Consider the following 26761-nt stretch of genomic DNA (forward strand, 5'->3'; position numbering starts at 1 on the left):
GAACCCAGGAGTGCTCCATTCCCTTCCATTTTCCAGGTGAAATGGAAAGGCAGCCTTGCCACTCTGCGGGGAGGACGGCAGCCTTCTGGCACAGGTGTGGTCCCCACCGGCTCTGTGACACTCCATGTCAGAAGCTTTCCAGGAAGGTGACACTCCACAAATCCCAGCACAGAGAACGCTGTGTTCCCAGGTCCTCTTCCTGGGAGTCAGTGTCCTCCCGGGGCAGCCACAGGGTGATCCAAACCACTGAGATAATCGCAGGAGCAAACAATCCTCAGGTATTTCCTGCTCCAGTAGCTGATCCACACACAGGTGAGACTTGGAGCACATCCTGCACCCACTGGCTCCCTGGTGCCAGAACCAGGCTTGACAAACTACAGCCTTCCTGCACCTCCAGCCCACACCTTGTACAGGGAAATCCGAGTTACAGCCTTCTGCACCTCCAGCCCACACCTTGTACAGGGAAATCCGAGTTACAGCCTTCCTGCACCTCCAGCACACACCTTGTACAGGGACTTCCACATCATAGTTGGCTGAACTACCCCTGAAATTGGTGCTCCACACGTTGCTGAGCTCCTGGTGAACCTGCTTAGAGCCACCAGCTCTGCCTGGACTCCCTGGGTCAGAACTAACGCTTCTATTTCAAAGTGAGGATGGTGATTCCTGGGGTCCTTCACTCCTTCTCCCCGTGGGTCCTTTGAAGAGTGATCCTCTCCAAACTCCACTTCAGTCCTGGCACACCTAACTCTGCAGGTTTCCCTTCACGAAACACCCTGAGCACGCCTGTACCCTTTCAAATCGCTTTCACCTTCCTTCACCACCGGTGGTGGAACAGATCAGTTCCCAGAAGTTTGGGGTTTTTGAGTCAAACTTCACCTTTGCTTTCCCAGCTCACACCCGTGTGCCCTGGAGCCCCCACTGCCCTCGTTTCCCACATCCCAACAAACTTCTCTGGCAGCAGTCACCCCACGGTCCCCACGGCCACAGCCTCCTCTGGGCATCCATCCCCTTCCACCTGGGAAGGCGCTGTGTGCAGCCGGGCCACGGCTGCCACAGGGGTGCAATTCCCAGTGCCCACAGCTCAGGGATGACGCCAAGATCCCAGCTCCTGCTCAGTTTCCTCCCCCCACACCAGTAGTGGTCAGAGAGAGCAGTTCTGCCCCCATTCATCCTCAGGACAAGCCCATAAATCTCCCATTTTCCCCATGTGATCTCCCACCAACCCTCATATTAACACTCCCTCTAAGCATGGAGAACTCATTCTTTTCCCTTCCCCAACTACTAAATTCCACCCATTTCCCAGGGAACTGATCCTTTATTGAGGAGCAGCTCAAACATGGACGCTTCCTGTGGAACACTCCGGCTCTGTTCCACACAAAAGGCTTTTGTCCGGATCCCCAACGCGAGGGCGGTGGGCGAGGACGAGACTCCGCGACCAACGATGACACGGGGCGTGTTTTTGTAAAAATTTTATTTGTCAAAGAAAAAAAAGCAATTGCCAATTGAAACCTACGCCATCTTTAACTCCAATTTTGGTCTTTAAATTTAGAGAAATGACTTATTTACTTTTTTTTTTTTTTTTTTTAAACAAACCCCCCTTTTTCCCCTTTAAGGTTTACCATCTACTCGTGCTGAATCCTTCCAAGGAGATTGCTCCAGCGTACCTCTCCAGGTCCTCGCTTTGCTCCTTTTACCAAAAAAATGCAAAACTCCATCGTGCATCTTAAGGGCTCCAATCGTCAAAAATAGGAAAAAAAATATCTTTGGAATAGCCAATTGAGTTGAATAAAAAAATCCACACGAATGCGGTTTGGTTGGGGCAGGAATCCACTCCTATGTTCCTGGTAATTTGATCCCGCTCCATGAATCCTTGTAATTCAGCCTCCCTATCCTATCCACATTATGATTTGAATCCAATGATCCAGCTCCAAGGATTGGGATCCAGTGAGCCCTCTCCAATCCAAACCTTTATAACCAGCAAAACCAAAAAAGAGGAGGCAAAAAGTTAGATACTGTAATGAAAAAATAGGATTCTGGGGAATGATCAGTTATGTTTGCCATCAATTAATTCAGATGTACAGTAATAACTATCAATTCCCCAAAACAAACTTTCCAATGGTGATGCTCAGATAATTTCTTTAGAAATGTTAATTACTATTTGGAGGAAACACTGTAAATATTTACAATATGTCAACTGGAAATGCCAACATACTCAGCGCATTGGTGGGTACGAGGTTTTGTGGTTGTAAAAAATGGTCTTACTAAACTGGAAAAGCTTTAACTGCTCGGTCTATCCACCTACTATGGAATGGCTGGACTACAGCTGCACTCCCAGCTGGAGGGAACGTTAACAATCGGTGTTTTCACACGGATCGTGAGTCAATCGTGAATTAGTCTGAGGGGGCAGGGCTGAGACTTAAATTATTCCCCGCTAGGTTTGCCATTTTTATTTTGCTTTCATTCTGGTACTTATAAAAATGCAACAGCCACGCTGTATCAGTCACACAGAGGACATGCAGATTTTAGCAGTATTGATATTATACTCTGATTGCAAGTTCTACTACAAGTGTACGGATACTACGGACATGGACACTTGTAACCAAACGCTGTGGGACGAAATAAACCAATACTCCCCCCCCGGCCCCGGTTATTCCTTTAAAAAACTAGAATGGAATAGAGAATTACAAAAGCAGGGATCTGGCCACAATTGCCCCCCCAGAAAATGAAGTTTTAAAAGAGAAGAGCAATCGCAGCCTGCGGTCACGAGAACATGCCTGAAGCGACACGTGGGGACACGTATGTGCTCGGCCTCAATTCCCCTGTCTCTCAGTATAAGGTCAATACTGCCAAGTTCATCTGTGACAATAGCACTTGGAGTCATACCATTGCCTCCATTATTGATCTGATCCTCCTCAATCCTCCTTTTGACAATCCTAAAATGATTGACATGTGCTCCACAATCCTTTAATCCAAAGCATTCTTAATCCATCTCTTCAGATATGTCTACAGAAAGACACACGAAAAGGCAAGATAAAATGTAAGATCCCCCAGAAGAGACAAGTTAGCCACAAACATCCCAACATCCCCAGCTCGTCTCGACCACAGCGGAACACTGAGACATTTACACAGCAATACCACAGCTCCAAGAATGTTGGTATTGAACTAGAACTAAACCGGAACAATCCTGACTGACAGCAATTAAAATACAATTTACCAAAGACAGGAGGGGAATGTCGGTGTCGAGGAGCAAATACTCACTAGGGATTTTACACAAGAATGCAATTCAACACTTCAGCCAATTCGAGTAAAACAGTTGGAATTTTAAAAAAAATAATGAAAGACTGTACTAAGTAAAGGAAAACTGTGTACAACATGGGGTTCTACAAAAAGATCAGAGCTAGTGATGTTTATGTACGAGATCGGGATCTGCTGTGGCGGGGAGAGTAGCGTGGAGATCCTCTGCTTCTTCTTGGGGAATAACTGCGGCTTCTGCTGTTGCTTCGACTACGGCTCCTGCTACGACTACGGCTGCGGGACCGAGATCTTCCATAGCTTGGGCTTCTTGGGCCATCAACTTTAACACGGATGTAGGCAGTTTCTCCCTATTGAATAGACAGAACTTTCGATTGAAACGTCGAGGCTTCAGGGCCATCTTTCAGGCATGCTGACAGACTGCAGACAGCGTTACTACGGCCGGGACAGACAGCAGAGCTTACACGTCTTATCTCCAGCCTGACCACACACTTATTTAGCTGCTTTGTAACCAAACAGTGAGCACCACACGTTCCTTACCTTCAAATCCTACTGTTAAGCCCCTTGTATCCAATTCTGGCCAAAGAAAGTAAGTGTGATACCTACCTCGTGAGATCTAAATTTAGTGTTATCCAGCTTTCGCACAGCGTAGGTCATGTCTTCCTTCCGCACAAACTCCACGACACCAGTGCCATCTCGGAAAACATCAGCATAACATACATCACCTGCTTCACGCATGTGATCCTTTAAATCCTGCCAACTTCCACTTGGAGGCAGCCCTACAGAAAAACCAAAACGTGACTTTAAAACCGGATTAGAGCTTCACCTCCTGTAGTTACAGCAGCAGCGGCACAGTGAAGGAGAGGAGCGCTCAGCATCCGGGAGACACCACTCCTCCCCTCCCGAAGCACACGGGGCGATGCTTTTTAAGGGGAAGCTCGCAGCAGCACCGCGCCTGGAGGACCCTGGGGGAGTACTTAGGCTGAAAGAGAGAGCAATGACTCACCCGAGACTATCACTCTGTACTCCGAGCGCCGGGACGGGGGGCCGTACCTGCCCCGGGGGGCTCCTCCCCCTCCGCCGCCGCCGCCGCCTCTGCCGGTGCCGCGGCCGCTCCGAGGGAACTCCACGCGGAGGCGATACCCATCGTAGTCGTAGCCGTCCCGCCCGTAGACGGCGTCCTCCGCGTCCCTACGGGCGGCACGGGGCGGGCGGTGAGCGCGGCCGCCGCACCCCCCGCCTTTGTTCCCGCTTCCCGCCCGCCTCTCCCCGCCCGCCGCCTCAGCGGCCCCGTTAGCGCGGCCCAGGGCGCGGGGCGCTGCTCCCGGGCGGGCAGCGGAGGCTCCCTCGGGGCTGGGGAGCCCAGCGAAGCGCCACAGGGGTCTCACCTGGGGTCCTCAAACTCGACGAAGGCGAAGGGCGGGCCCCCGCGGCGGTTCTTCAAGTCGATGTCGCGGATGGCGCCGTACTTGTAGAACACGTCCTCGATGTCCTTGGTGCGGATGTCGGGGGGCAGGTTCCCCACGTAGATGCGGCAGTCGTTGTTGCCGGCCGGGCCGCGGATGACGCCGCCGCCGGACATGGCGAGGTCGGCAATGTTTGCGGCGGCGCGGGGCGGTGCGGGCGGCGCGGGGCGGCGGTGGCGGGGCCGGGCCGGGCTCTCGGAGCGCTCGTCACCTCCCCCGACCGCCGCTTCAAAATGGCGCCCGCGGCTCCGCTCGCGCTGCCTCTGCGCGCACCGATCTCACCCCGGGACGCAGCACCAGCCGCAGCACCACCCGCGCTCACGGCGGAGCAGCGGCGCACGCGTCTTCCGCCGCGTCCTCACTCCTCCGCCCCGCGCATGCGCGGTTTCACCGCAAAATAGTCCCTCGGTTCTTGCCGCTTCGGAGAGGCCGAGTCCGTGCGGGTGGCGCAGCCGTGGGGCGCGGGGGCGCGGCGAGCTCAGTTATGCCGTGGGAAACCTCCCGTGCCCGCGGCAGGTGGAAGACGCGTCTCCCGGCGGCGGCTTAAGCGGCGGCGGCTGCGTGACGTCACGTCCGGTGCGGCGTCCCGCGCCTCTAGGCCCGGCCGGGGAGGGCGCGCCCCACAATGCCCTGCGCGGGACGGCGGGGGCGCTTGGCGCCAAGCGCGAGGCGCGTCCCACAGTGCACCGCGGCGGGGGCGGGAGCGCGCGGGGCGGCGGCGGGAGCGCGCTCTGTGCCCCCGGTGTGCCCCTGGTGTCCCCCCGGTGTCCCCTCGGTGTCCCCCCGGTGTCCCCGCCGCGGCTCAGGGGCCGCAGGGACGCGCTCACGGCTCCGTCCCGCTGTGCCGTGCCTCGCAGACGGTGCGGAAAAGGGCTCTGCCCGCTCCCCGGGGGCAGGACGGCGGCTGACCCAAAATGGCCGCCCCGGGGGCACAGGGAGCGGCAGCAGCCGCTCAGGGAGGTGGGCACCGAGCTCGCACATCTCCCTCAGCAACTGGAGTTTGGGTTTAAATCAGTTGGGTTTGGGGTTTCTCCCCCGCTCACGGTGTGCTTTCCCATTGCTGAACCCGTATGACGGATCTTGGGGGCTCTTGCGTCCGACGCAGCTGAGCACGGTGAGCTTGGGCGAAACAAACTCTAAGGATGGCCTTGACTTGGTGTGTAAGTTAATAAAAGCGGAGGAGCAAACAGCGTTAGAAATTGAGGCGAAGTCGCATCCCAGGTGGATACATTTGAGGACACTGCTGAGGGCCTCGTGCTCCTGCAGAAGGGTGTTCTATATAGTGCATTCGTGAAGGTTTAATGTAGGGTCACATCAAAAACAGACTCAAAAGAAGCAAGGCAATAATATCTAACTATGTCATGTTTATAAAATTATAATTTAAATAAAGCCACTTTAAAAACCAGTGGAGTACTCTGCATTGCCACAAAGCCCTCACAGATGTGTTAAAGCAGCTTTAGAGTGAGAAACCACTTCAGTGTGCCCCAGTCCACAAGATAATACAAAAAGGTGGGTGAGATTGTGCTAAAAACTATTGAAATAAATGATCTTGTGCAATCTAGGTGTCTCTCATTGATCCCTGAATGTTGTTTGTATCGGCACAGGAGACTCCCATGGTGCTGGAGAGGTTCAGTCACTGAAACCACCATGAGGGGTTAAAACAGTGTTGGAGTGTGGAGGAAACCCTTTTAGGCTCATGAGTTAATTAAGGGATTGTGAAAAATGCCTCCTGCCTCTTCCTTGGAGCCCATCACGCTGCCCTCATTTTTCACATGTTAATGAAAAATGCATATTCCTCTGGAAAAACAGCAATCGGTGGCTGACAGGGAAATGTTTTCAGTGTAACATCATGACAGGTGTGACTGTTACAAATGCTGCTCGTTTTTCTCGATGTGGAAGGGCAGCAATGCCTCTGCTCCAGGGTTTTGAACAAGGAACGTCCCTGTTGAGCCGCCAAGGGATTAAATAACAGCAGAGAGGTGGGGTGAGAGAGCCCATCTTCACCAGGAGTGGATGGCAAAGGGTAAATTCCCAACTGCCTGCAGATGTTCTGCATCTGTGACAGAGTTTTAGGGCTTCACAGTTCTCTTTGTAGTGGAACACAACGCGGTGAGCGAGCAGTGACTGCGGCCCCTGCAGTTCCAGCACGGCTCTACGTGACTTCACTGGGTGATTTGGGGGAAATAATGGAGTTTTTGGACTATTTAACAAGCTATTCACAATTTAACAAGCTGTTCAGTTATTTGCCAGCTCAGCAGAAACACTTTTTGGAGTTCCCAACCCTGGAAGTGTCCAAGGAATGACAGGACACGGCACTCAGTTACGTGGTCTGGGTGACAGGGTGGTGGTGAGGGGCCAAGGACCGGACTCAGTGATCTGGGAGGTCTTCTCCAACCTACGATTCAGGGATTCTGTGACCCCTGGAAGTGTGTCCAAGGCCAGGTTGGCCAAGGCTTGGAACAACCTGGGATAGTGGAAGGTGTCCCTGCCCATGGCAGGTGTGGGACCAGGTGAGCTGTAAGGCCCCTCCCAATGCAAATAAAAAACCCAACAAGTCCTCTCCCCACAAAAAAAAACCCCACAAAGATCCTGATTATGCTTTTCCCAGGTGCAGGGAAACTCCATCCTTTGCCAAGAAATGAACGTCTATTTTCAAAAACTTATTAAAACCACTGAAAGTTATTCTTAAAGGCGTCATAAACCAATGGTAAGTCTGCTTGGTTGGTGGAAACCCTGTTGCATAATTTCTTTTGTGTCTTAATAATCCTCATAACTGCTTTAAATGAGTCTCTTAATTACCTTAATGAAGTGTCTCTTTATAGAAGTATTGGATGTTTTCTTCCTCATTACCTTCCTTAGCTCTGTGTTATCAGTGGAGTGTTTAGTTGGATATACTGCAGAATACTTATTTCTCCGAGTCATTTTTGGCTTTCTAGCAAAACATATGTGGGGAATTAATAAGTTATGTAGAAAATAAATTACTGGTAAGGCAAAGGCAAATAATCTTGCTAAAAAAATAAGAAGCCAACTACTGTAAAATGGCAAGGTTTTGTTCTCAAAATGGGAGCAGCAGAAACCAGGGCTGTCCAGGGGAGAATATTGGTGAATAATGCAAATATTACCCATGTAACATCATTGCTTATTGTTCTTCCTGATGAAACTTGGGAAGCAGGAGGTTTCCCAAGCAGAGCTGCAGGGCTGGGGCTGTGGCCCACGGCCTGTCATCGCCCAGCTCTGCCACAGAGAACCTGTTTTTCCTAATCCTTACTACAGAGCTATCCAGCTGGGATTAGTCCTGACTAATCTAACTGTGTTGCAAAATAACAGTTCATCAAAGCTCAGATTGTTTGGGAGAAAATGGTCATTTTTTTAAGAGGCATCTGAAGCTGTAACTTGTTTTTTTTTTTGAGAACTGAGCAATGAATTGTCCAAACTTGCCATTTCCCTCCTGTAACAGTCGTTTGGAATCTGCTGCTGGAGGGGTTTCCTTGGCATTTCACCAGTAACTTGAAACCACACAGGTTGTGTCTTTGGAGGTGAAATACAAAGCTGATATTTTGTGTGTGTGTGTGTGTTCCATTTTAAATAGTGCCTCAAAGTTATCAAACTTACTGTTTTGCATGTAGGAAAAAGATGCAGAAATACCAGTCTGATTTTTCAGAGAAACTCTGAGTTTAAAACAAGACAAGGAAAGTGTGTGTAAGCTTGAAAATAATTCCCATAGCAGTGGATGGTGACAGAGCTCGTTCTGTTTATGCAGATTTATCTCTAAGCAAAGAGATTTCCTCTGCACATGCTGGGGCATGTCTGGATGCAAACGGAAAACACAGCACACTGCCAGTGGGAATTTTTCCTGGAAGCCAGCCCAAAAGGACACACACGGGTGGAGACTTAAAGGAGAAAAGCCAGACAAGCAGCGGTAACACCACCGGAGTTCAAATCGTCCCAGGTGGATTGGGAATGCTCATTTTTTTAATTTCCAAAACCCTGCTGTTTTCCTTCATGAGAACAGCCACGCCATACAGCTGGCCCCCCGATGTGCTCAGATCCAGGGTCCCTGGAGCAGAGTCACGGGGCACAGGGAAGCAGAATCATTTAAATTGCGTGTGGTTATTTGTCCGGTTGGTAGCAATAAAAGGTTCATTTAAAAAAATTAAAAATAATAAAAATCATGGGTTTGCTGTGATTTCTGCTCTCTTGTTTTCATGTTACTTGGATTTGCAGTGATTCCCACATGCCAGCATACCATGGCTGGGGCTGGGAGGGAGAGGGGCAGCAGTTAGCACGGACCAGAAAGTTTCAATGAGCCCCCCCAATCCATTTACATGGATTTATTTCCCTGGGAAGATATTTCTGTTCACCCAGAGCTCTGCCATTGCTCCCTGCCTCCTGCTGTCACCGAATATCGCAGCAGCTGCTTGCATTGCTCTTCCCTCTCCCTGCCTGGTGGGATGCTCCAAGGCCTGACGTGGAGAGGGAGGAAAATGAATGCAAACTGTCAGTGTAAATAAACCTGCTAACGTTTATTCCTGCTAAGGAATAAATAAGTGGAAAGGAGCAGATCCATTTGGGTTGCTCGTTCCAGAGGGAACCTCGTGGTTTGGCAGGGTCTGGGCAGTGAGTGTTTCCCCGCAGCTGCTCCTTTTCCTTTTGCTGTTTTTATTTCCCTGTGCATTTCCTGGAGCTGCCTCCTTTCCCCTCGATGCATTCCACACTCCAGGCATGTGGCACACAGCCGGCTGAGCCATCCACACCAGGATCCAGCGAGGAGCCGCTGCCATAGTGCACCGGCAACGGGAGCTCACCAGCTCCTCCTGGCACTTCCCTTCCCACCCCCTGTGTTCCAACTCGGAGTGAACGGTGCCATCCTGACACAGGGAACTGAAACAGGGTTTGTCCATTGGAGGTATTGATAGCTTCTTATCTGGTATGTGGCATCTGTCACTGTCCCCACCAGGACACCGCAGGGCCATGGCTCAGCCACAGGCAGTGGGAGCTCTGCACTTACACATCCCAGGGATGTCTCTGTGGGGGCCATGCCACTGAGCCAAGCCTCGGGAGCATGGATAGAGCTGGATCTCTTTGTTCTCCAAAAATAACCCAAATTTGCCAGGCCTGAGTGGTTTTTAAAGGGAGGTTTTCCATTAGCTTTCCGTGGAGAGCCGCTGGCAGCGGTGCCGACGTCCCCGCTCCCTCCCCGGCTTGGGGCTTTCAGCACCATGCAGCCCCTGTGGTATCAGTGTGGGCTTGCTGGTTTTATTTAACGCAAGGAACTACAATGAGAGAGAAATGCATTAAAATTGGTTTCAAGCAGAATATTTTTAAATACAAATAAAAGATTTTGGAGCTGTTTCATGGGCGCTGTAACTTTTATGTAAACACTGGAAGAGGCGAGGGACTGTGAAAACCATGTGAAACAAAAACTCACAGAGACTAGGGTGGGAGGGACATCGAGCCATATATTTTTCCTGTCAGAGCTCAATGGAAGGCAAATAAACGATGAAAAATAAACTCAACGTTTACAAAAGGCCCAGGGTGGGAGCAGCCACCAAGGTCTGGAGCAGTTTGCTGATCCCAGTGCTCAGGTGCTGCTGAAAGAATTTTGCTCCCACTGGAAATCCTGTTCCACAGCATTTTATTATCCAGACATTCCTAATCTAGGAAACCTCATGGTTCATATCCCATTAATTCTTAAGGAGAAGGATGCAAAGTAAGTGCTTTTGAATGAGCAGGTTAAAAGATCTGTCAGAAATTAGGAGTGGAGGCCCAGCAGCAACTGTCCTGCGCTCTGCTCTGCAGGGCAAAGAAAGAACAAGACAATTTGATTTATGTGTGATACTGGACTTGTTGGTACCACAGTAGCCCAACTAAACAAGAAATACAACCTATTTTATCCTTTTCCTAATAGGCCTTTTAGGTACAGTTTCTTGAGGGCTGTAAATAGGAATATCAGGTCTTTGTCATTTAGAGCATGAACGATGGATACTAATTTGATCATTTCCCAAGAAGCATATTAACATTTTTATCCTCTGAAACATCACACGTGAGAAAGAGTAGGAGCTGCCTGGGAGGAGGAGCCTGGGACAGCTGGGCTGGCGAGGGCAGGGAGCTGCAGCACCAGTAAAAGCTGCAGTTCCTCCATGGGAACCAGTTAACCATAAATCCAAGGCTTTGGATAATGTCCTGGCATACCAAGGACTTCACTGCTTTGTCATTCGTCTTCCCATTCCGGAGGGTTTCACCACACACACACACACGTGTGGCATCCCTGTGAGGCTTTTTTGCTGTTAGCAGCAAACAATACCTGTGCTGCCGGGCCGAGGGCGAGCACAAAGCAGCGCCTCCCGTTCTGTTTGCTCCGAGAGCATCAATGCTGTCAGTGAGCAGTTTTTTCCCTCTAGGGCTCATTTTTGTTTATTATTCCTCTTTTTATTCCTCCCTATCCTCCCAGGCAGAGGACAGCTTTGCTCCCAAACTGATTGCATGTCTGCTTGGAGTTAAATGCGAGCTGAGCACTGTGATGGACTGGGGCTGAAGTGCCCCTGGGCACTGGTGGGACTGGAATGAGCTGGAAATATGCCTTCCAGACCCTTACATTGGTGGTTTACGCTGAGGGCATGGCGTTGGATGTCTCTGGCATCCACTGGCTTCTGGGTGCTCCATGGCAAAGCCAGGTGTGTCTGCTGGTGACTGACCACAGGCTGGCCTGGATCCCAGCACAGAGGCAGAGCTGTCCCAGGGCACCGAGGGCTGTTCCCAAGGCCACATGTCTGTGCAGAGCTGTGCTCTCCTCCCACGGATATTTCCGGGCCGTGGGACCTAAGCAGTTGTGACATTCCCGTAAGAAAACCACCACCTTTGCAAACTTTGGCAATATTTGGCTGGAAGCCTCTGCTCTTTTCTGGCCATGAAGTGCATTCCTGACACCTCTCCCCATGTATCCACGATAACCATCTCCTTAGACCAGGGATGGGGCTGGACCCTGCCCAGTAATTCCACCCTGGGGGTGTCAAGCAGGGGATGGGGTGCACTTGCAGCTCCAGACAGAAGTTTTCCTGGCTCGTTCTGGAGATGCTGGATGGAGGTGGATATGGGCTATACTCCCCTCTCTCACTGCTCCTGCCCTCGTGCCCTCCTGAGCCTTTGGGTTGTGCTGGCTCGGAGAAGTGCTCTGCACAAGGACAGCCCTTCCTGCTGCATTTCCAAGGCCAATTAAGCAGGAGGCAGAGTAGCCTTAAGTATTCCTCTAATTAAAACAAAATCCCTCATGGCCTCTTATATACAGAGAGATATTACAGACTTAAGGATTGTATAAAATGTGTATTTATTGATCAGATCAACTGTTGCAGCACCTTCTGTAGAGTTCAGTGAGAGCATCGACACGACCAGGCTGGTGAGGAGGATGGGAGAGGGTTTGGCTGGAGCTTTCAGTGATGCCAGCCCAGGGCGAGCCCGTGAGCACCCACCTGCTAATATACAGTCATAAACACATTTGTATGCATTGAAATACACATTGCCCCCAACACCCATGCAGGCCCTGCTTTCCCAGGCCACTCCCTGGCTGTGGTTTGTGGAGTTGTACCATAGTGGGGCTGTTTCTGGCTGCTTTGCTTCTGAGCCCACTCAGATGGCTGTTTTTTCGATTGCAGGAAGGCAAGAGCATTCCTGGTAAAGCCTCAGAGTGATCGAAGGATGGGACGTACTTTCCAGGGAGAAGCAACCACTCGAAAGCTTTTACAGCTGAGATTTTGTGCTCAGCAAGTTGCTCCAATTTGAAGCACAATCCTAAGAAATGTGAGTGTGTGGTGGAAATGTCTGCAGGCCTGGATTAAAGCAGCGCTGGCAGATGAGGCTGTAGCTTCCACAAGATAAACATTACAGAAAAATAGTGTAAATACGGGGGATTCTATTTTTTTTTCCTTCATTTTTTCCCTCACTTGGGCCAGGAACTGCTAAAGCTTAAATAAATCATTGCAGAAGTGAGACTGACCTAAATTATTCTACACAGTGGAGACCTTGTCTCCTGCTTTTGGAGATTCTTGTATTTAAGCTGTGCCAGAACAGGGTTTAAGTTGTCTGTACAGCAGTAGCTCCTTCCTACGCCCTGGGGAGCTCGGGGGAAGGTGTGAGATCGGCTGGCGTATGCCAGCAAGGCTGCTGGGGAGGCAAAGCCACCGGCTCACACGCTGGGGGAGCCAGCAGAGATTTTTGGTGCCACACCATCCCGTGCTCGGTGCTGGCAGGTTTCCCTGCCCTGTGTGGGGCTGTCGCTGTGCTGGGCTCCACTTGTTCCCAGTGAACACTCAGTGCAGTGCCTAATTAATTCATGCATGTGTGCCTAATCAGGGAATGCACAAGTGCCCAGATAATTTGCATTTGGGCACCCAAGGAGGCCGTGCATCAGCATCCTAACTGACCCTGCATGAGCACGCACAGGTTCACACTTAGAGCTCGCACAAGTGCAGGGTCAGTCCTGCAGAGAAGCTGGGTCAGCGCATCCATGGATGGCTCATTCCCGTGCCCATGAGCCCCGATCAGGGCGTGCATGAGCACCCGGGCAGTTCCCGCCCGTTATTTGGCATACAAATGCCCAATCAGCCTGTGCATGACTGCTCAATCATTGCATGCATGAGCACTAAGTGGTTTGCACATGGTTTCCCAGTAGGTTCACTGGTGAGCACCCAGTGTGCTCCCGGAGCAGGGACTGCCCTGGGGATTGCAGCCCGTGGCTGGAAGAAGGAGCAAGGAGTATGGCAGAGTGGAAGGAGTGCGGCACGGAGACGTGGCTGCGTGGATGTGCTGAGGTGGGGCAGCAGGAACCCCCACCCTGCAGCCAGCCCAAAGCCACCAGCATGTCTTGGCACCTCCCAGCTCCTCTGACGGCAGCACCGTGCTCTGTGTGACCACAGGAACCCAGCTTTGGCAAGTGCTGTGGCTCACAGGAGGGTGGAGTAAATGATCACAACAGCCCTTCCAGCCTTAAAAATGTAGGAAGCCTTTGATGTGCAGGCAGGACGCCTTGCAGATAAACCACGCTGGGTGTAGGGCTTGTGCCAGAGCACCAGCCCAAGGAGAGGGAGCACAGAAAAAGAAAAATGGAGAAACTCAAAGTAAAGTTACCCATCAGCCTGGCCCTGGCCCTGCAAGCACCGAGTCTGTGTCCCCAACCCCTGCCCCATGGCTGACTCAGGGCCCTGCACAGCCCACTGTGGGAGTGAAGCCACAAGACATGGTCACAGAGCATGTGGCTTTGATGTGACCTTTCCTTCGGTGTTTATGTTGTCTCCAAACCTGTTTTTCTGTTCAGAAGACATCAGATTAAAGGAAGTTGCCAGCCCTCAGTGCATCCAGCCGGTCCAGGAGCCTGGGCTAGGGTGGTGAGAGCTGGGAACAGAGGACTGGGTGGCTTCTTACCCCTTGTCCCCCTGCGTACACTAAGGCAGTTCTTACATCCCTGTGCTCATGCGACCCTGCCGAGGTTCCAGAGAGACATCCTTATTTATGGATCCTGCATGAACTGCACACCGCGAGTCACTCGCAAAAACTTGCAGAGAGCAGCTGACCTGAATCCATATTAATAAGGCTCACAAGTTGTGGAGTGTTTTCTCTCATGCCTGTGGGATGGCAGGAACGTGCTGCCTTGTGGCACGCAGGGTTTAGACAAAAAGCCGTCTATAGCCTGTCGCATTTTTAAGCCCATTTGCCTTGGAGATAAGCCCAGGCTGCCCTGCCGTGGTGCCACACTAGAGCTGCCTCTGCTCCGGGACAGACCTGGGAAGACAAGGAGCGATGGCTCCCTGCACGCTGGAGCCAGGGAAAGGCCGTGCTGGCTTTGGGGACAGCGTTGGGGTTTCAGAGCCCCGGTGTGTGATGCTGCTGGGGAGTGTGTGATCCAGCCCTACAGAGAAGCATTTCTCCTTGGGCAGGGACACCTCAACCTCTGCACCCACTACCCAGCTGCTCCCACAGCAGTTACAGGGATGCAGCCTCTTCCCAGCTGGGAAACCAGGGGGACAGTCCCAGGTCTGGCATTCCTGCGCTCTGGTCTCACGTTGGGATGAAAGCCTTTGCAGATCAGGCAATAAATCAGGGGACTTGGGGCTGCTCTTGCTGTTAAAGGACCATGCATAGTGTCCAAACCCTCCGCGTCAGCGGTGGCAGCTCCCGCGGGAGGTTTTAGAGCCTTTCCTTTTATAGGGCTATTTCTTTTTCCACGGGATTTATCAGGTTCAATAGCAGGGATTCAGGGAGATAATAACGTACATTAACCAGGGCCCTGGAAACTGCTTCGCAAACAAGATTGATCAAAGCAGCCCAGGATGGAGAGCAAACCCTCCGGAATGCGCTTTGCAAAACACTTGCCAAAACAATTGACTCCTGGTAAAAAATAATACATGGGGCAGCCCTGGGGGGCTGTGCCGTGGAGGGACCCGGCTCCAGCAGTCACAACGCTGGTGGGGGGCTGCAGCCATGAGCAAGGGCTTTTGTGGATATGATGAAATGGCCAAATCCCCCTTGGGATGGAGCAGCAGTCCTGCTCCAGGGTGCCCACACCCTCGATTCCACCCAGAGGGGAATTAATAGAAGGTGCTTTACTGCTGCTGTTGTTTTTATTGATTGTTGGCAAAGAGAGTGACTGATGGTGGAGTCTAGAGAAAGGAGGGGAGCAGAGGTGCAGGAGACACGTGGGAGGAGGAGAGAGGGAAGGAATTCCTGCAGGGACAGGAGATGAAGGTGACATTTCAGCTGTTGTCTGCTGTGGATCTGTGCTATAAAATAAGTCGGTGTGCCACATCCATAGCGGGGCAGAGCAGAAGTAACGGGCTGAGTCATATCAAAGTGAGTTCAGGTTAAATAAGAAAAATTTCCTGTGGGGGATGTTTCTGCAGAGGTACAGCATGGACATGGAGCTGGTGGAAGGAATGCTGCAGCCACACTCACACTGTCAGCCCTGCATTCGGATGTCAGACCTCTGCATTTCTTGTGGCAGATGGGCACGAAGTCTGTGGTTTTTTACTTGTAATTGCCTGGGATTGGAAACACATCCCGGGGGAAACATGTGGCCACGGGGCAGGAGGAGCACAGCCTTAGATGGCAAACTGCTTGTCATGCCAGGCCCTTTTCCTGTGAATCTCTGTGAAGTGTTTTATATAGTCCACTCAGAGGAATTTATAAACAAATGCCTTTTGTCACTCTTCAGGAACGCGTCTCCCTCCATCTATCCTCAAAGCACTTTCTTTGTCAAGGCCACACTCCTTCCAGTGCAAGGAGCAGGACTGAGCCAGGCAGGAGCAGGGCTCCTCCACCTCCTCTTGCTGCAGATGCTTTGGGAGGAGGCAGGATGTAACTGGGATAGGGTTACACTAGGATTACAGAAGCAGCCACCAGCTCTGGAGCCAGCTCTGGGGACTATAGACTGTCACCATTTGGGTTCAGGGCCACCCTTTGATACCTTGTCCCTTTGCTCCTCAGGGCAGCTGCCTCCTGCCCTGGGTTGAAGGTGCTCATGGGCTTCTCCAGGACAGGATGAAGAGAAGTGCTGGTTCTGCACCGGGAAAATACCAGGAGGTCCACGTGGTGTGACTCTTGGGGATGTCCTGTGCAGGGTTAAAAGTTGGACCCAATGATCCTTGTGGATCCCTTCCAACTTAGGGTATTCTGTAGTGGGAGTCCTCATGGGAAAGCCCGGGGCTCCCACTGGGTGGGACAGACAGGATAAGCATCGCCCAGCAGCTGCCTCTGGCCTTAAAACCTGCCGAGCCCCATCAGCTGCCGGGCCTTGGCTCAGCACTGAGAGTAGAGCACAAACCTCCCCGATGCGAACGGCGGCTCCGTTCCAAGGCTCTGCGCCGCCCGGTCTGGGGTGCTCATAAAACAGATCCACAAGGCTCAGATCTGCTGCCTCAACAGAGACTCGGCAGAGCTATAAATAGCCCAGCCAAGCGTGGTGCAGCGAACCTGAGCAGAGCCGGCTGCCCTCGTGGGCAGGCGCTCCGGGAGCCGTGTGGCGACGGCCAGCAGCATGGTCTGGGGAGCTGGCCTGCTCTGGCCGGGCAGGCCAAGACTGTGTCACCTGCCCGGGCATGGCCTTGTCCCCCCCGTGCTTGTACAACCTCAGTGCTGGGCGCTGCAGTGTTCATTCATCCTCACTTGCTTTTGTGCTGCTGACTTCTCTCTTAAAGCAGGAACTCAAGTCTGGACCCATTAAGGAACAGTAAATATTTTATTTGCTGTTGGGAGTTTTGACCAGTATCTCAGAGGCTGCAAAGGTCACACCAGGAAATACCCATTTCATTAGCAAAAGGGATCGGCCCATTCTGGGGCTGCTGGCTCGTGGAAGGAATCCAGCCTGTCCCCTGGGTGCTGTTACCAGCTGTAAGCTTGTCTTCATTCAGCAATCAAATCAGGGAGGTTTCAGGACCTGGAATGGTTTTCTTGGTTCTCAAGGCCATGCGGGCAATTAAAACTGGTCTTGTTAAGAAGCAGCTGAGCCTGGGCAGCGCTGTCTCCCTCTCACTGCATAATGAGAATGGGGGCAGCACGGGAATCAGGATTTTTTGATTTGCTGGGTTTTTCTTCAGGTAGCTTCTACAAAGGGCTTCTTGGCACTGCTGCTCGAGTGAAATGGAGCAACCAAAACGGGAGCTGGCTGGTGGCCAGCCCGGCAGACGGGCGCACGGGAGCAGCGGGGTCCAGGTGTGTGCCTGGAGCACGGCTACCGAGGGCAGGAGCCCCGCGTGGGACAGCCAAGTGTCTGAAATGCCAGGGTCACACCTGTGTGCCGGGACCCCTGGGCAGGAAAGCCAAGTGTGCAAAACATCGGGGTCACACCGTGTGCCAGGGTCCTGCCGGGCTGGTGATCCCTCAGTGCCGAGCCCAGCACAGGATCCCGAGAGCTCATGGGCAGGTGTGTGAACAGAGAGGTTTTGTTCTCCCCTCTTGGCTTTCACGTGTCTGTGGAACATCACAGGTTCTCAGGGTGAACATACGGTGAAGCAGCTCAAAGAGCCACACGTCACCCCAGCCTCTGGGTGTGCAGGCACAATTCTCGGCGGCACAGTACCAGGGTTTGGGATTTTATCAGCTTTCCCACACAAAAGAAGGCTGGCAGGAAAAGGACCTGGCAGGATGCCCTGAGACATCCCAGGGGAAAAGCGGTGACTCCCACAGGATGTGGGGCTGGCAGTTTAGTGAAAGCTGGTCATTCCCGAGGCTTTGCTCACTGTAAGAAAACCCCAAGAAACACTGGAACACTTTTGATGTGCTCAGGAGTGGGAAATGTGTCTGGGGAGATGCTGAGTCCTGTGGGGGACACTGAGCACCTGCCTGCTGTGACCTGAAAACCTGGACATTTGGGGTATGTCGCCCAGCTCCAGGGAACATGGATCTGTCCCAAATGGGGTGCTAACAACCTCAGGGACCTTTCACAGGTCCCTCTCTCCCGCTAGTGCCCTTCAGCTGGAAATATGTGCTGCTGTGGGAGGACGTGTCAAGGCTCAGGAGATCCATGACCATCACAGGTTGGAGATCTCAGGTGAAAGGTGCCATTGAGGTGCAAAGCTGCAACTCATCACCAAGACAGGACTGGGTTTGACCGAGGTTGAGCCCTCTGACCGAGAACACTCTGGTGTGTGACCCAACCCAGTGAACTCCCCTCAGGAGGGTTCAGGCTCCCGCCGGGAATCGGGGTCCCCAAAGCAGAGGGGACCCTCGCAGGGAAATCATGACCCTCTATGGCAACAAAGGTTCCTTTAGGGATCAGCCGCTCCAGGGGATCAAGCTCTCCCCCCTCGGTGATCAGGGCCCGAGGAGCGGAGCCCCCGGGGCACCGCCGGCCCCTCACACCGGCCGCGGCCCCTCACACCGGCCGCGGCCCCTCACACCGGCCGCGGCCCCTCACACCGGCCGCGGCCCCTCACACCGGCCCCGGCCCCGGCCCCGCACACCGGCCGCGGCCCCTCACGGCGTCCCCGCCCCCCCGGCCCCGCCCCTCCCGCCGCGCGCCGCCCCGCGGCATTGTGGGATGAAACAGGATGTAGGCAGAACAGCGCGGGCGGACGGGCCGGGCGCGGCGGGCCGCGCAGCGCCGCAGCCAATGGGTGCGCGGCGCGCGGGGCGGCGCAGCCAATGGGGTGGCGGCGGCCCGCGCGCCGCAGCGGGCGGGGCGGTATTTGAGCGCGGCGCGGCGCCGGGGCGCAGAGCGCGCGGGGCGCCGAGCCGAGCGGAGCGAGCTGAGGCAGCGCGGCCGGGCCTCCTCACACCTCCTCCTCGGTGCCGTGCCTCGCCCTCCCGGGGTGGCCCTGTCACTGTGAAGGTGAGCGATGCCTCCGCTGGACCGGGGGTCTCCAAGCCTCGCCCGGCACTGGTCGCTCCTTGTGCGGGGTGGCGGCGGGACCGCCCCGAGGGCGGAGGTCGCTGCCGGGGCCGGGCGCGACCGGGCTCTGGGGAGCGATCGGAGCCCGCCCCTCCCTAGGGGTCCTCGCCGCTGCGGAGCCGGCCCCGCTCCAGGCAAGGTCACCGCGGCCTCGGGCGGCCCTGGAGCTCCCCCCGTGAAGGTCACGCAGGGCTCCGGCTCCCGGGAGTCCTGTGGGGGAAGGGGCTGTGCCGCACCCCCCCCAGGGCTCTTTTCGGCCAGAGTGGCGGATGCGGTTTGTGCAGGGGTTGGGCCCCGTCCCCAGTCGCGAAATCTATGCTGTCCTGGTGGGGGAGCGGTGGGTGCTGGGCTTGGGCCCCGTTCCGAGCCGTGGGATCTGTGCTGCCCTGGTGGGGGAGCGGTGGCTGCTCCCGTCCTCGCGATCCATGCTGTCCTCATGGGGGAGGTGGTGGATGCTGGGCTTCAGCCCCATCTCATTTCTAGGGCTCTATCCTGTCCGGAGAGGAAAGGAGTGGTTACCAGGGGGCTTGTGTCTCATGCTCTTCCCAAAGCCCCAGCTTGTCCTGCTGGAGTACTGGGCTTGGGACTCATGCTCGTTTTAAGATCTCATCCTATCCTGATAAGAAAAGGGTTGGGTGCTGGCTTGGCCCTGATTTCCCTCCCGGGGCCTCATACTGCCCTGGAGTGGTAGCTGGGGCTGTGGTCTTCGTCCTCACAGACCACATCCTGCCCTTGGGGGGAAGGAGTGGCTGCTGAAGCTGTACTGTTACCCCTTCCTAGGCCCATCTTGCCCTGAGATGGGTGCTGGGGCTTTGTGGTTTTCCTCGGAGAGGGCCAGATTGGGTGGCAAGACCCCGAGGGCCACCTGTGATCTTGTGGTTTAGAGTTATGATGTGTATGTGGTGCTGCTGGGCTGCCTGGGAGGGTGGGCCCTGTAACCCCCCAGGGAATGAGCAGAGGCTGGGGCCCTGCTCTCTGGTGTTCAGCTGGGTGCAGGGTGTGACACTCCTGTGGCAGGTGCAGGAGACCCTCCCTCCAGCAGCACAGCCACTGCCAGCCCCTGTTGTGGTTGGCCACGGGGGATGCTGTGCCCTGGAGCAGTGCAGGGGAGGGTGCTATGCTGGGGAAGGCCTCCTGGCCAGCGCGTGCAGCCCTTCTGAAGGATAATCATTTTTCCCTCTGGTGCTGTCGCCCGTGGCAGCACAGGCCTGCACTGGGATGGTCCTCGCCTAAACAATGAGGAGGAAAGGTGCCTTTTGCAGGTCACTCTGTGCATGGTTATGCAATTGCAGGTGCCCTCTGAACTCTCTGAGCAGTGCAGGTGTGTGAAGGCCTGGTGTGTGTGTGAGGGCTTGCTTGCTCTCTTTTCCTAAAGAAGCTTTTCTGGAAGAACGACCCACAAGTGGATTTCTGCTGCTTCCCTCTTCCTGTGGACTGGACACCCAGAAGACTTTTGCAAGGGATTGTCAGATTCCTGGGTGGTGAATCCAAATCTACAGGCAGTTTGGACTGTTCTGAGCTGTGTCTTCCCTCGGCTTCTGGGCTGCAGGCAAACCCCCACTGGCTGTAGCCACAGCATGGGAAGGAACAAACGGCCAGGAAGTGGCTTTTCCAGCGCTGTGATAGGGGCATGTTCTCTCTGTTGGCATTGGAGCTCAGTTCCTGTCATTCCTCCCGATGCTGTTAGTGTGTGTTAATAGCAGTGCTCTATTAAACACTACATCTAAATTGTATAAATTAAGGTGGCAATAGAAGTCTTCAAGCGAAGGCAGAGGGAAGAATTGAAGTACTGTAATAGAGGGCTGCAATTATGTAACTGGATTCTCTTTCTCTCTGGGTAGCAAGCTCCTTTAATTGCTGTAACAAAGCTACTCCTTCAGTTTTCTGGGACTCTTCCAGGAAGTGATCATTGCAGCAGATTTTTTTCACTCCACAGCAGAGCTAAAAATGTGTAGTTTCACTGTTTCAAAACATGCTTGGTAGTATCACTCAAGACTTATAGTGCTGTAAAAGGATTTAGGAAACTTAATGGTGCTCAGCAGGCTTGATTGGAGGCACTCCTTGCCATTAAGAAGCTTATTTCCACGAAGTTTTAATGTGCTGGGATAAGAGCTGCTGCAAGGTGAGCAGCTGTGTCCTTCTTGGTGCAATCACCTGGATCCCCAGGTAACATGTGCCTCCCCAGCCCTTGAGTGGGGAATGGGAATGAGGGCTGTGGTGACCAGAGCAGGACTTTCATGGTGCTCCTTCTCCAGGGCTTGAAGGAAAACTGCGGTGCTGGAATCGTCAAATCCTAGTTTTTTAGGCTAATATGAACTGTGCTGGAAACCTCCCAGTGCTGAACACCTCACTGGAAAGGCCATGTCAGATCTAACGGCTGCAGTGGCTGGTACAAAGCACTTTGAGAGCGAAGTGGGCTGCACACCTCACTCCAGAACAGCACTTCCCAGTTTCCTACAAGTCCTGGGCTGCAGTAGCATGCTGGTTTTGGCATCTGCCTTGTGGTTCCTGGGTGAGGAGGGGGCAGGAAAAGGAGGGCTTTGCCAAGCTCTGGCTCTCTGGTGGGACTTGCCCTGTTTCCAGGCTGCGGTGTGGTGTTAACCTGCTTCTGGCTTGTCAGACTGGCTCTGTCCTGTGGGAGCAGCTGAAGGCTGGGTTTCATGGCAGAGCGGCAGGGAAGTGAGCGGATGATGATGGCTGAATGTGGAATAATGCTTCTTCCAGGCTAAACTAGCAGCAGGAACTGTGACACCTGGGATGGGGTAGAATAAAAGCACTGCTGCTCTGAATGTGCTTCCTGAGCCTCTGTGCCAGTGACAGACAGTCTGGGATCTGTTGCTTGCAAGGCTCTGAGCGGAGGATGTTCCAAAACACTGGTACACCTGGAAGGCAAACTTGGCTGTAGCCTGTTAATGTACAGGAGGGCTGTGGCTCTCTGCAGATCCCGTCTCCTCCCACACATAAGCTTTTCCTGCGTGTGGTTAATGCAGGTGGTGGTGCTGGACTGTCTCTGATCTAACCTCCAGCCAGTGCTGGTGCTGTGGCTGTAAGGGGCACCTTGGCCTGGGGGTGCTGTAGGCAACCCCGATAAACTCACTCTGGCCATAACAGGGGTTTGTAGTATCGGCTTGTGACGCAGCCTGCACGGAAAGGACAACCTCTAATGCACAGGAAGCATCTCCTGTTTGGGAAGGGATTAAAGGAATCTATGTTCTGCCTTAGGTTCACGATGTCTGACAGAAAGGCCGTGATCAAGAATGCGGACATGTCCGAGGACATGCAGCAGGATGCTGTAGACTGTGCTACACAGGCCATGGAGAAGTACAACATAGAAAAGGACATTGCAGCATATATTAAGAAGGTAACTCCGGGATGAGGGTGCTGTGCTGGCTGCGACTTCCCAAAGCTCCCGAGTCTGTCAGGAGCTGAGTGGCTGAGGCTTCATGCTTGCGTGCTGGGAGGGAGAAGATACTTGGCTTCTTGGCTGCTTTACTGCTGTTTTCAAGAGGATGGAGTGACTTCTCCAAGGTCAGGGGAGGGATATGGCAGAGCTCTGGCAGGCTCTGAGCAAACTGCAAGTGCTGTCCCTCAGGATTTGCCAGCCTGGAAAGGGCTGGCTGCTGCCTCTGCTTAGGACTTGCTCCACAGAGCTGCAGCACCAGTGCAGGTGGGATCATCCTGATGTTTCACTTGGTGGGCAGCAGTGCATGTGTGGTTCTGGGATGGGTGCTGTGCAGGAGGATGGGCCTTGTGCTGGGGCTGTGGAAGCTGCTGTGATAGAAACAGTGCAAGCAGCTGCCCTGGCTGGTGAAGAGGTTGTCTCCCCATTTGCAGGAGCCTGTTAATTAAGTCTTATGCTTGATGGTACCTGGGGAGCTGTTGGTTCCCATTGTAGCAGCTTCTCAGAATGGTCAGGCAAAGTGCTTCTAGAGGAGGGAAATGTGACTTCACAGGCAGTGGAGTCCTGGCACTTCGGCTGGTGTTTGGGCCTTACTTGTAATCTAAGCTTGAAGGCAAAGGATTAAAAGGTGTCTCCTGACTTCTCAGATCTCTTTGAGGCATGACTTAGCTCTAAGTGCTTGGGGCAATGCAGCCTGTAAAGGGAGGGAGTGCAACAGAAGGCATCCAAAAAGAAGTTGGCCTTTATTTCATGAGTGTGTTGGGAGGAGGGAAGCAATTTGATGCACCTTCATGACCTGGCAAGAAAGCCTTTTCCTTACTTCAAAGGTTACCTGCAAAGAGCTCAAACTCTTCTGCTGTCTGAGAACTAGAACTGGCTTTAATCTTGGATGTTGAGTCTGTTCTTCTGGCTCTGTCTCAGGGGAGGGGAGGATGTTCTTGGGTGTGTTAATCAGAGGGAGGAAAATGGTCTTTATTCTGCATGCTAAGTAGGAGAAGACTCTTGAGCCAGCAGTCAGCTTCCTCACTTCTGACCTCTTGTCAGAGGGTCTCTGTGCTCTCTGGCCTGTGAATCTGCCTGCTTATTTTCAATGTGGATTTTCTCCCCTTTGTGTACAAAAGTCCCAAATAGCAGAAGCCAGGCTTTTCCTCCTTCCTTTTTTTTTAGGTGACCTTTAAGCTCAGATGCCTTGCTAGAGCAGACATGCCAAAACTTTTTTTCATTTTTTGTGAGTGGGTTTGGAATGGGAGAGGAGAATTATTCCCCTGATTAGCCTACACACAGGGCTGTACCAAGGAGAGCTCTTGCATCTGCTCTTCTTGCCCAGGGCTGATGGTGCTCCAAGGCTCAGAAGATGTTTTGCTTGTGTTGAATCCTTCAAACAATCCAGTGCAGAGGTTTGGTTGCTTAATTTAATAGTGTCTTGCAGTGGGGAATCTCAAGATGCTGCAGGTGGGAGGAGAGGTGATAGCGTGTGAACAGAACCAGCTCGGAATTTGTGCTTAGAACTATTTTCATGTGGGCTTTCTTGGCCTTAATGCCTCTCTTCTCTTTCTTCAGGAATTTGACAAGAAATACAACCCAACTTGGCACTGCATTGTTGGCAGAAACTTTGGCAGCTATGTAACACACGAGACAAAGCACTTCATCTATTTTTACTTGGGTCAGGTTGCAATTCTTCTCTTCAAGTCTGGATAGGAAGTAGGAGCGATTGAAATTTGGACTGTAATGCACTGATGGCTGAAGCCACGACTCCCTCTAACATGGCTATGCCGCTGCATGGACTGTATACTATATTTAATGTGTATATGTTGCAGTAAAAATCTACTTCTGTTTAGTTGCCTGGGAAGAAGGCGGCATTTTTTTGTTACTGCTTTTTTTGGTTGTATTGCACTAGGAAACCTGTAAATGCTTAAACAATGGCCTTTACGTGGGAAGAAATAAAACTATTCCACAACAGCTCCCTCACTGGTAACTCCTTCTTTGAGGCTGGGAAAACTTCTTTGGGCAGGCCAAAAGCCCCTGACTTCCTTACTGAGTCCTGTTAGACTGTTAATCTTGCAAAGAGGAGCAAAGCCAGTGTGAGCCTCTGTCCCACCCTGCAGACTGTAGAGAGCTGGCTCTCCCAGTACCCTCGGGGCAGGTCTTAGACCTTTCCTGAAAGCTGGTGGGGTGGCTCTGGGTGACGTGGCTTCCACACCCAAGGTGAACTCCACCTTTGACTGTGATACAGGCTTGCAGCTGGCACCCCTCGGTGTTCTTGCTCAGTGCCCTTCGCTGTATTTTTGGCTCTGCTGAAACATTGACCTAGACTTGAGTAAGCAACTCAGCCTGGTCTGGAAGGCTTCAAAAACAGCCTCTGAGTTCCTGCTTGTTGCAGAAAGCAGCATCCTGTGGCTGGAGTCTTTAGACCTTGATACTGAGCTCTAAAGCCACGTGGCCTGGCCCCGCAACGGAGTGGGATATCAAATTGGTGACTACTGACAACAGCTCTATTCGGCATGTTTGTAGCCAGTTGTCTCAACACTGCCTTAACTTGATGCTCTCCTTAAAGCAAGCTAGTCGTGTGGAAGACTTGTAAGTGGCCACTGTCTCTTTTTTTCCTTTTTTTTTTTTTTCTTTTATTTTATTTTCTGTAGCTAATAAGCTATTTCCGGAGGATTGTCCTCCATGTTCTGATATCTGCTTTTGTTCTTAAAGCACAGTACCAAGAAGTTAAATTTACATGTGATGTTTGTGTGAAGGAAACTCATGTGACATCTGCTTCAAAGGCAGACAAATGTCTTGGTCTCCAATAGGTTCAGCAGTGATGTTGTCTTAGTACGTACTGACTCGGGATTACGCTGCAGGAAGTTCTGATCTGGGTGTGGAGAAATGCTGTGTGATGGCAAGTAAATCCCTGGTGCTTGTTATAAGCTCTGATTATTGGTTTGCTGACTAATGCATTGGCAATACCACTGGGCTGGTGAGCCCAGCTTGTGTCTCTGAGATTAATTTGCTATTGGGAATAAATCATTGCTGGGGGCAAAGGGCAGAGTGAAGGGAGCTCTTTGTGAAATGATTTGGTGACCCAGGTTGATGACTTCCTGAAGTAAAAGTCCTTCTTGTCTCTGTGCAAAATCCAAAGTATGCCTAATTTTGTATTATGGATAGAACAAAGTTGTAACTAGAAAGAATGTAGCTGTCATAAGTTCATGTTGATGGAAATGTCTGCACTTGGGGTAATGTGCCTTGGACTGTCTGGGGCACTCGTGTGGTCTTGTCTCTTCAGAACTCCACTCTGGGTCTGAAAGGAGAACGTTTTGGGTTTGTTTTTTTCCAAGCATGAGTCTAATGTGAGTCTGTTCACGGTCTCTCGTGGAGCAAGATCTGTTCCCTTCATAACTGCAATTGCTCAAATACCATTTTTTTTTTTTTTCAAACATTAAAGGTGAATTGACACATTTAAACAGCCTCTGGTTTCTTCTTCCTTACCAGCTGTCCTGAGCAAAGCCTGTCCTTGTCCAGAGAGGGTGAGCAGCAATTTCTCTGCCTTGGAAGATGCTGATGACCCAAAGAAGGCAGGTCATGGAGGGAAAAATGATGGGAGGAGCTTAGGTGGCCCCTCTGTGCTGGTGCTGACCTCCAGCTCTCCTCAAAGGCTGAGCCAGAGGGAGGGATTGAGGGAATTGTGTCCTGCTGCACCCTGAGGGGATGCTCTGTGCTGAGTAACCTGGATCTGAATGGGTTGGAGCTGACCTCTTAATGGATTCAGGCAGCCAGGGGCTGGTACAGCAGCTGGTGTCCTGGCTCCTGCACAGGAAGGTGTCTCCCTGCTTCCCACGAAAGTAGGTTTTCCCTTCAGGCCTCCTCCCTGTGCTGGAGAGAAAGCTGAGAGCTGCATCTGATATGTTTAATGCCTCTCACAGTGTGGGGGCTGCAGGCTTACCCTTAAACGACCCCCTCCGCTTGTTATCTTGCTCCTGATGCAACCTAAATTTGGGGTTGTGGCCTCCGTGATATTCTGGAAAAGCTGTGGGCTCTTCCCAAGCACAGCAGTGTAACAGCTCTGCTGTGGCACAGTAACAGCAGCGTGAGCAGCGTGACTCACGCCGAGCCGCTCCACGCAGGCAGCAGCACGGCTGTTACACACGGGCCATCTGCTCCAGCCTGCACCTGCCACTGCCCCAGAGCAGGGGTGGTTTCTACTTTAGGGGAGCTGGCAGTGATGCTCTTTTCTCAGCAGCCCCAGCCTTTTAGCTGGAAGTGGAATTGCTGGGCTTGAGTGCC

General features: G+C 52.7%; 2 protein-coding genes and 1 long non-coding RNA gene across 4 annotated transcripts; 2 read left to right on the top strand and 1 right to left on the bottom strand.

The window, feature by feature from the left end:
* Positions 1–1454: 1454 nt before the first annotated feature.
* SRSF1 (serine and arginine rich splicing factor 1) lies at positions 1455–5248 on the bottom strand. Its single transcript, XM_048324668.1, has 4 exons — positions 4641–5248; positions 4259–4443; positions 3859–4031; positions 1455–3602 (listed from the first exon to the last, which is right to left on the bottom strand). The coding sequence occupies exons 1-4, from the start codon at positions 4832–4834 to the stop codon at positions 3408–3410; spliced, it is 747 nt and encodes a 248-aa protein (XP_048180625.1). The 5' UTR covers positions 4835–5248; the 3' UTR covers positions 1455–3407.
* Positions 5249–5464: 216 nt separating this feature from the next.
* On the top strand, positions 5465–8904 carry LOC125336283. Its single transcript, XR_007207719.1, has 2 exons — positions 5465–7425; positions 8479–8904. It is a non-coding gene; the product is annotated as an uncharacterized LOC125336283 (long non-coding RNA).
* A 10006-nt stretch (positions 8905–18910) lies between these two features.
* Positions 18911–25941, top strand: DYNLL2 (dynein light chain LC8-type 2). Of its 2 annotated transcripts, XM_048324671.1 has the most exons (3): positions 18911–19032; positions 22315–22453; positions 24053–25941. In XM_048324671.1, exons 2-3 carry the CDS (start codon positions 22322–22324, stop codon positions 24188–24190), a joined length of 270 nt encoding a protein of 89 aa, XP_048180628.1. In that variant the 5' UTR covers positions 18911–19032; positions 22315–22321; the 3' UTR covers positions 24191–25941. The 2 variants fall into 2 exon arrangements, with proteins under 2 accessions (XP_048180628.1, XP_048180627.1); XM_048324670.1 differs by lacking the exon at positions 18911–19032 and having other exon boundaries at positions 22293–22453.
* Positions 25942–26761: the final 820 nt, after the last annotated feature.

This window comes from Corvus hawaiiensis, chromosome 20 (genome assembly GCF_020740725.1).
Source record: "Corvus hawaiiensis isolate bCorHaw1 chromosome 20, bCorHaw1.pri.cur, whole genome shotgun sequence".
Classification (NCBI taxonomy): Eukaryota; Metazoa; Chordata; class Aves; order Passeriformes; family Corvidae; genus Corvus; species Corvus hawaiiensis.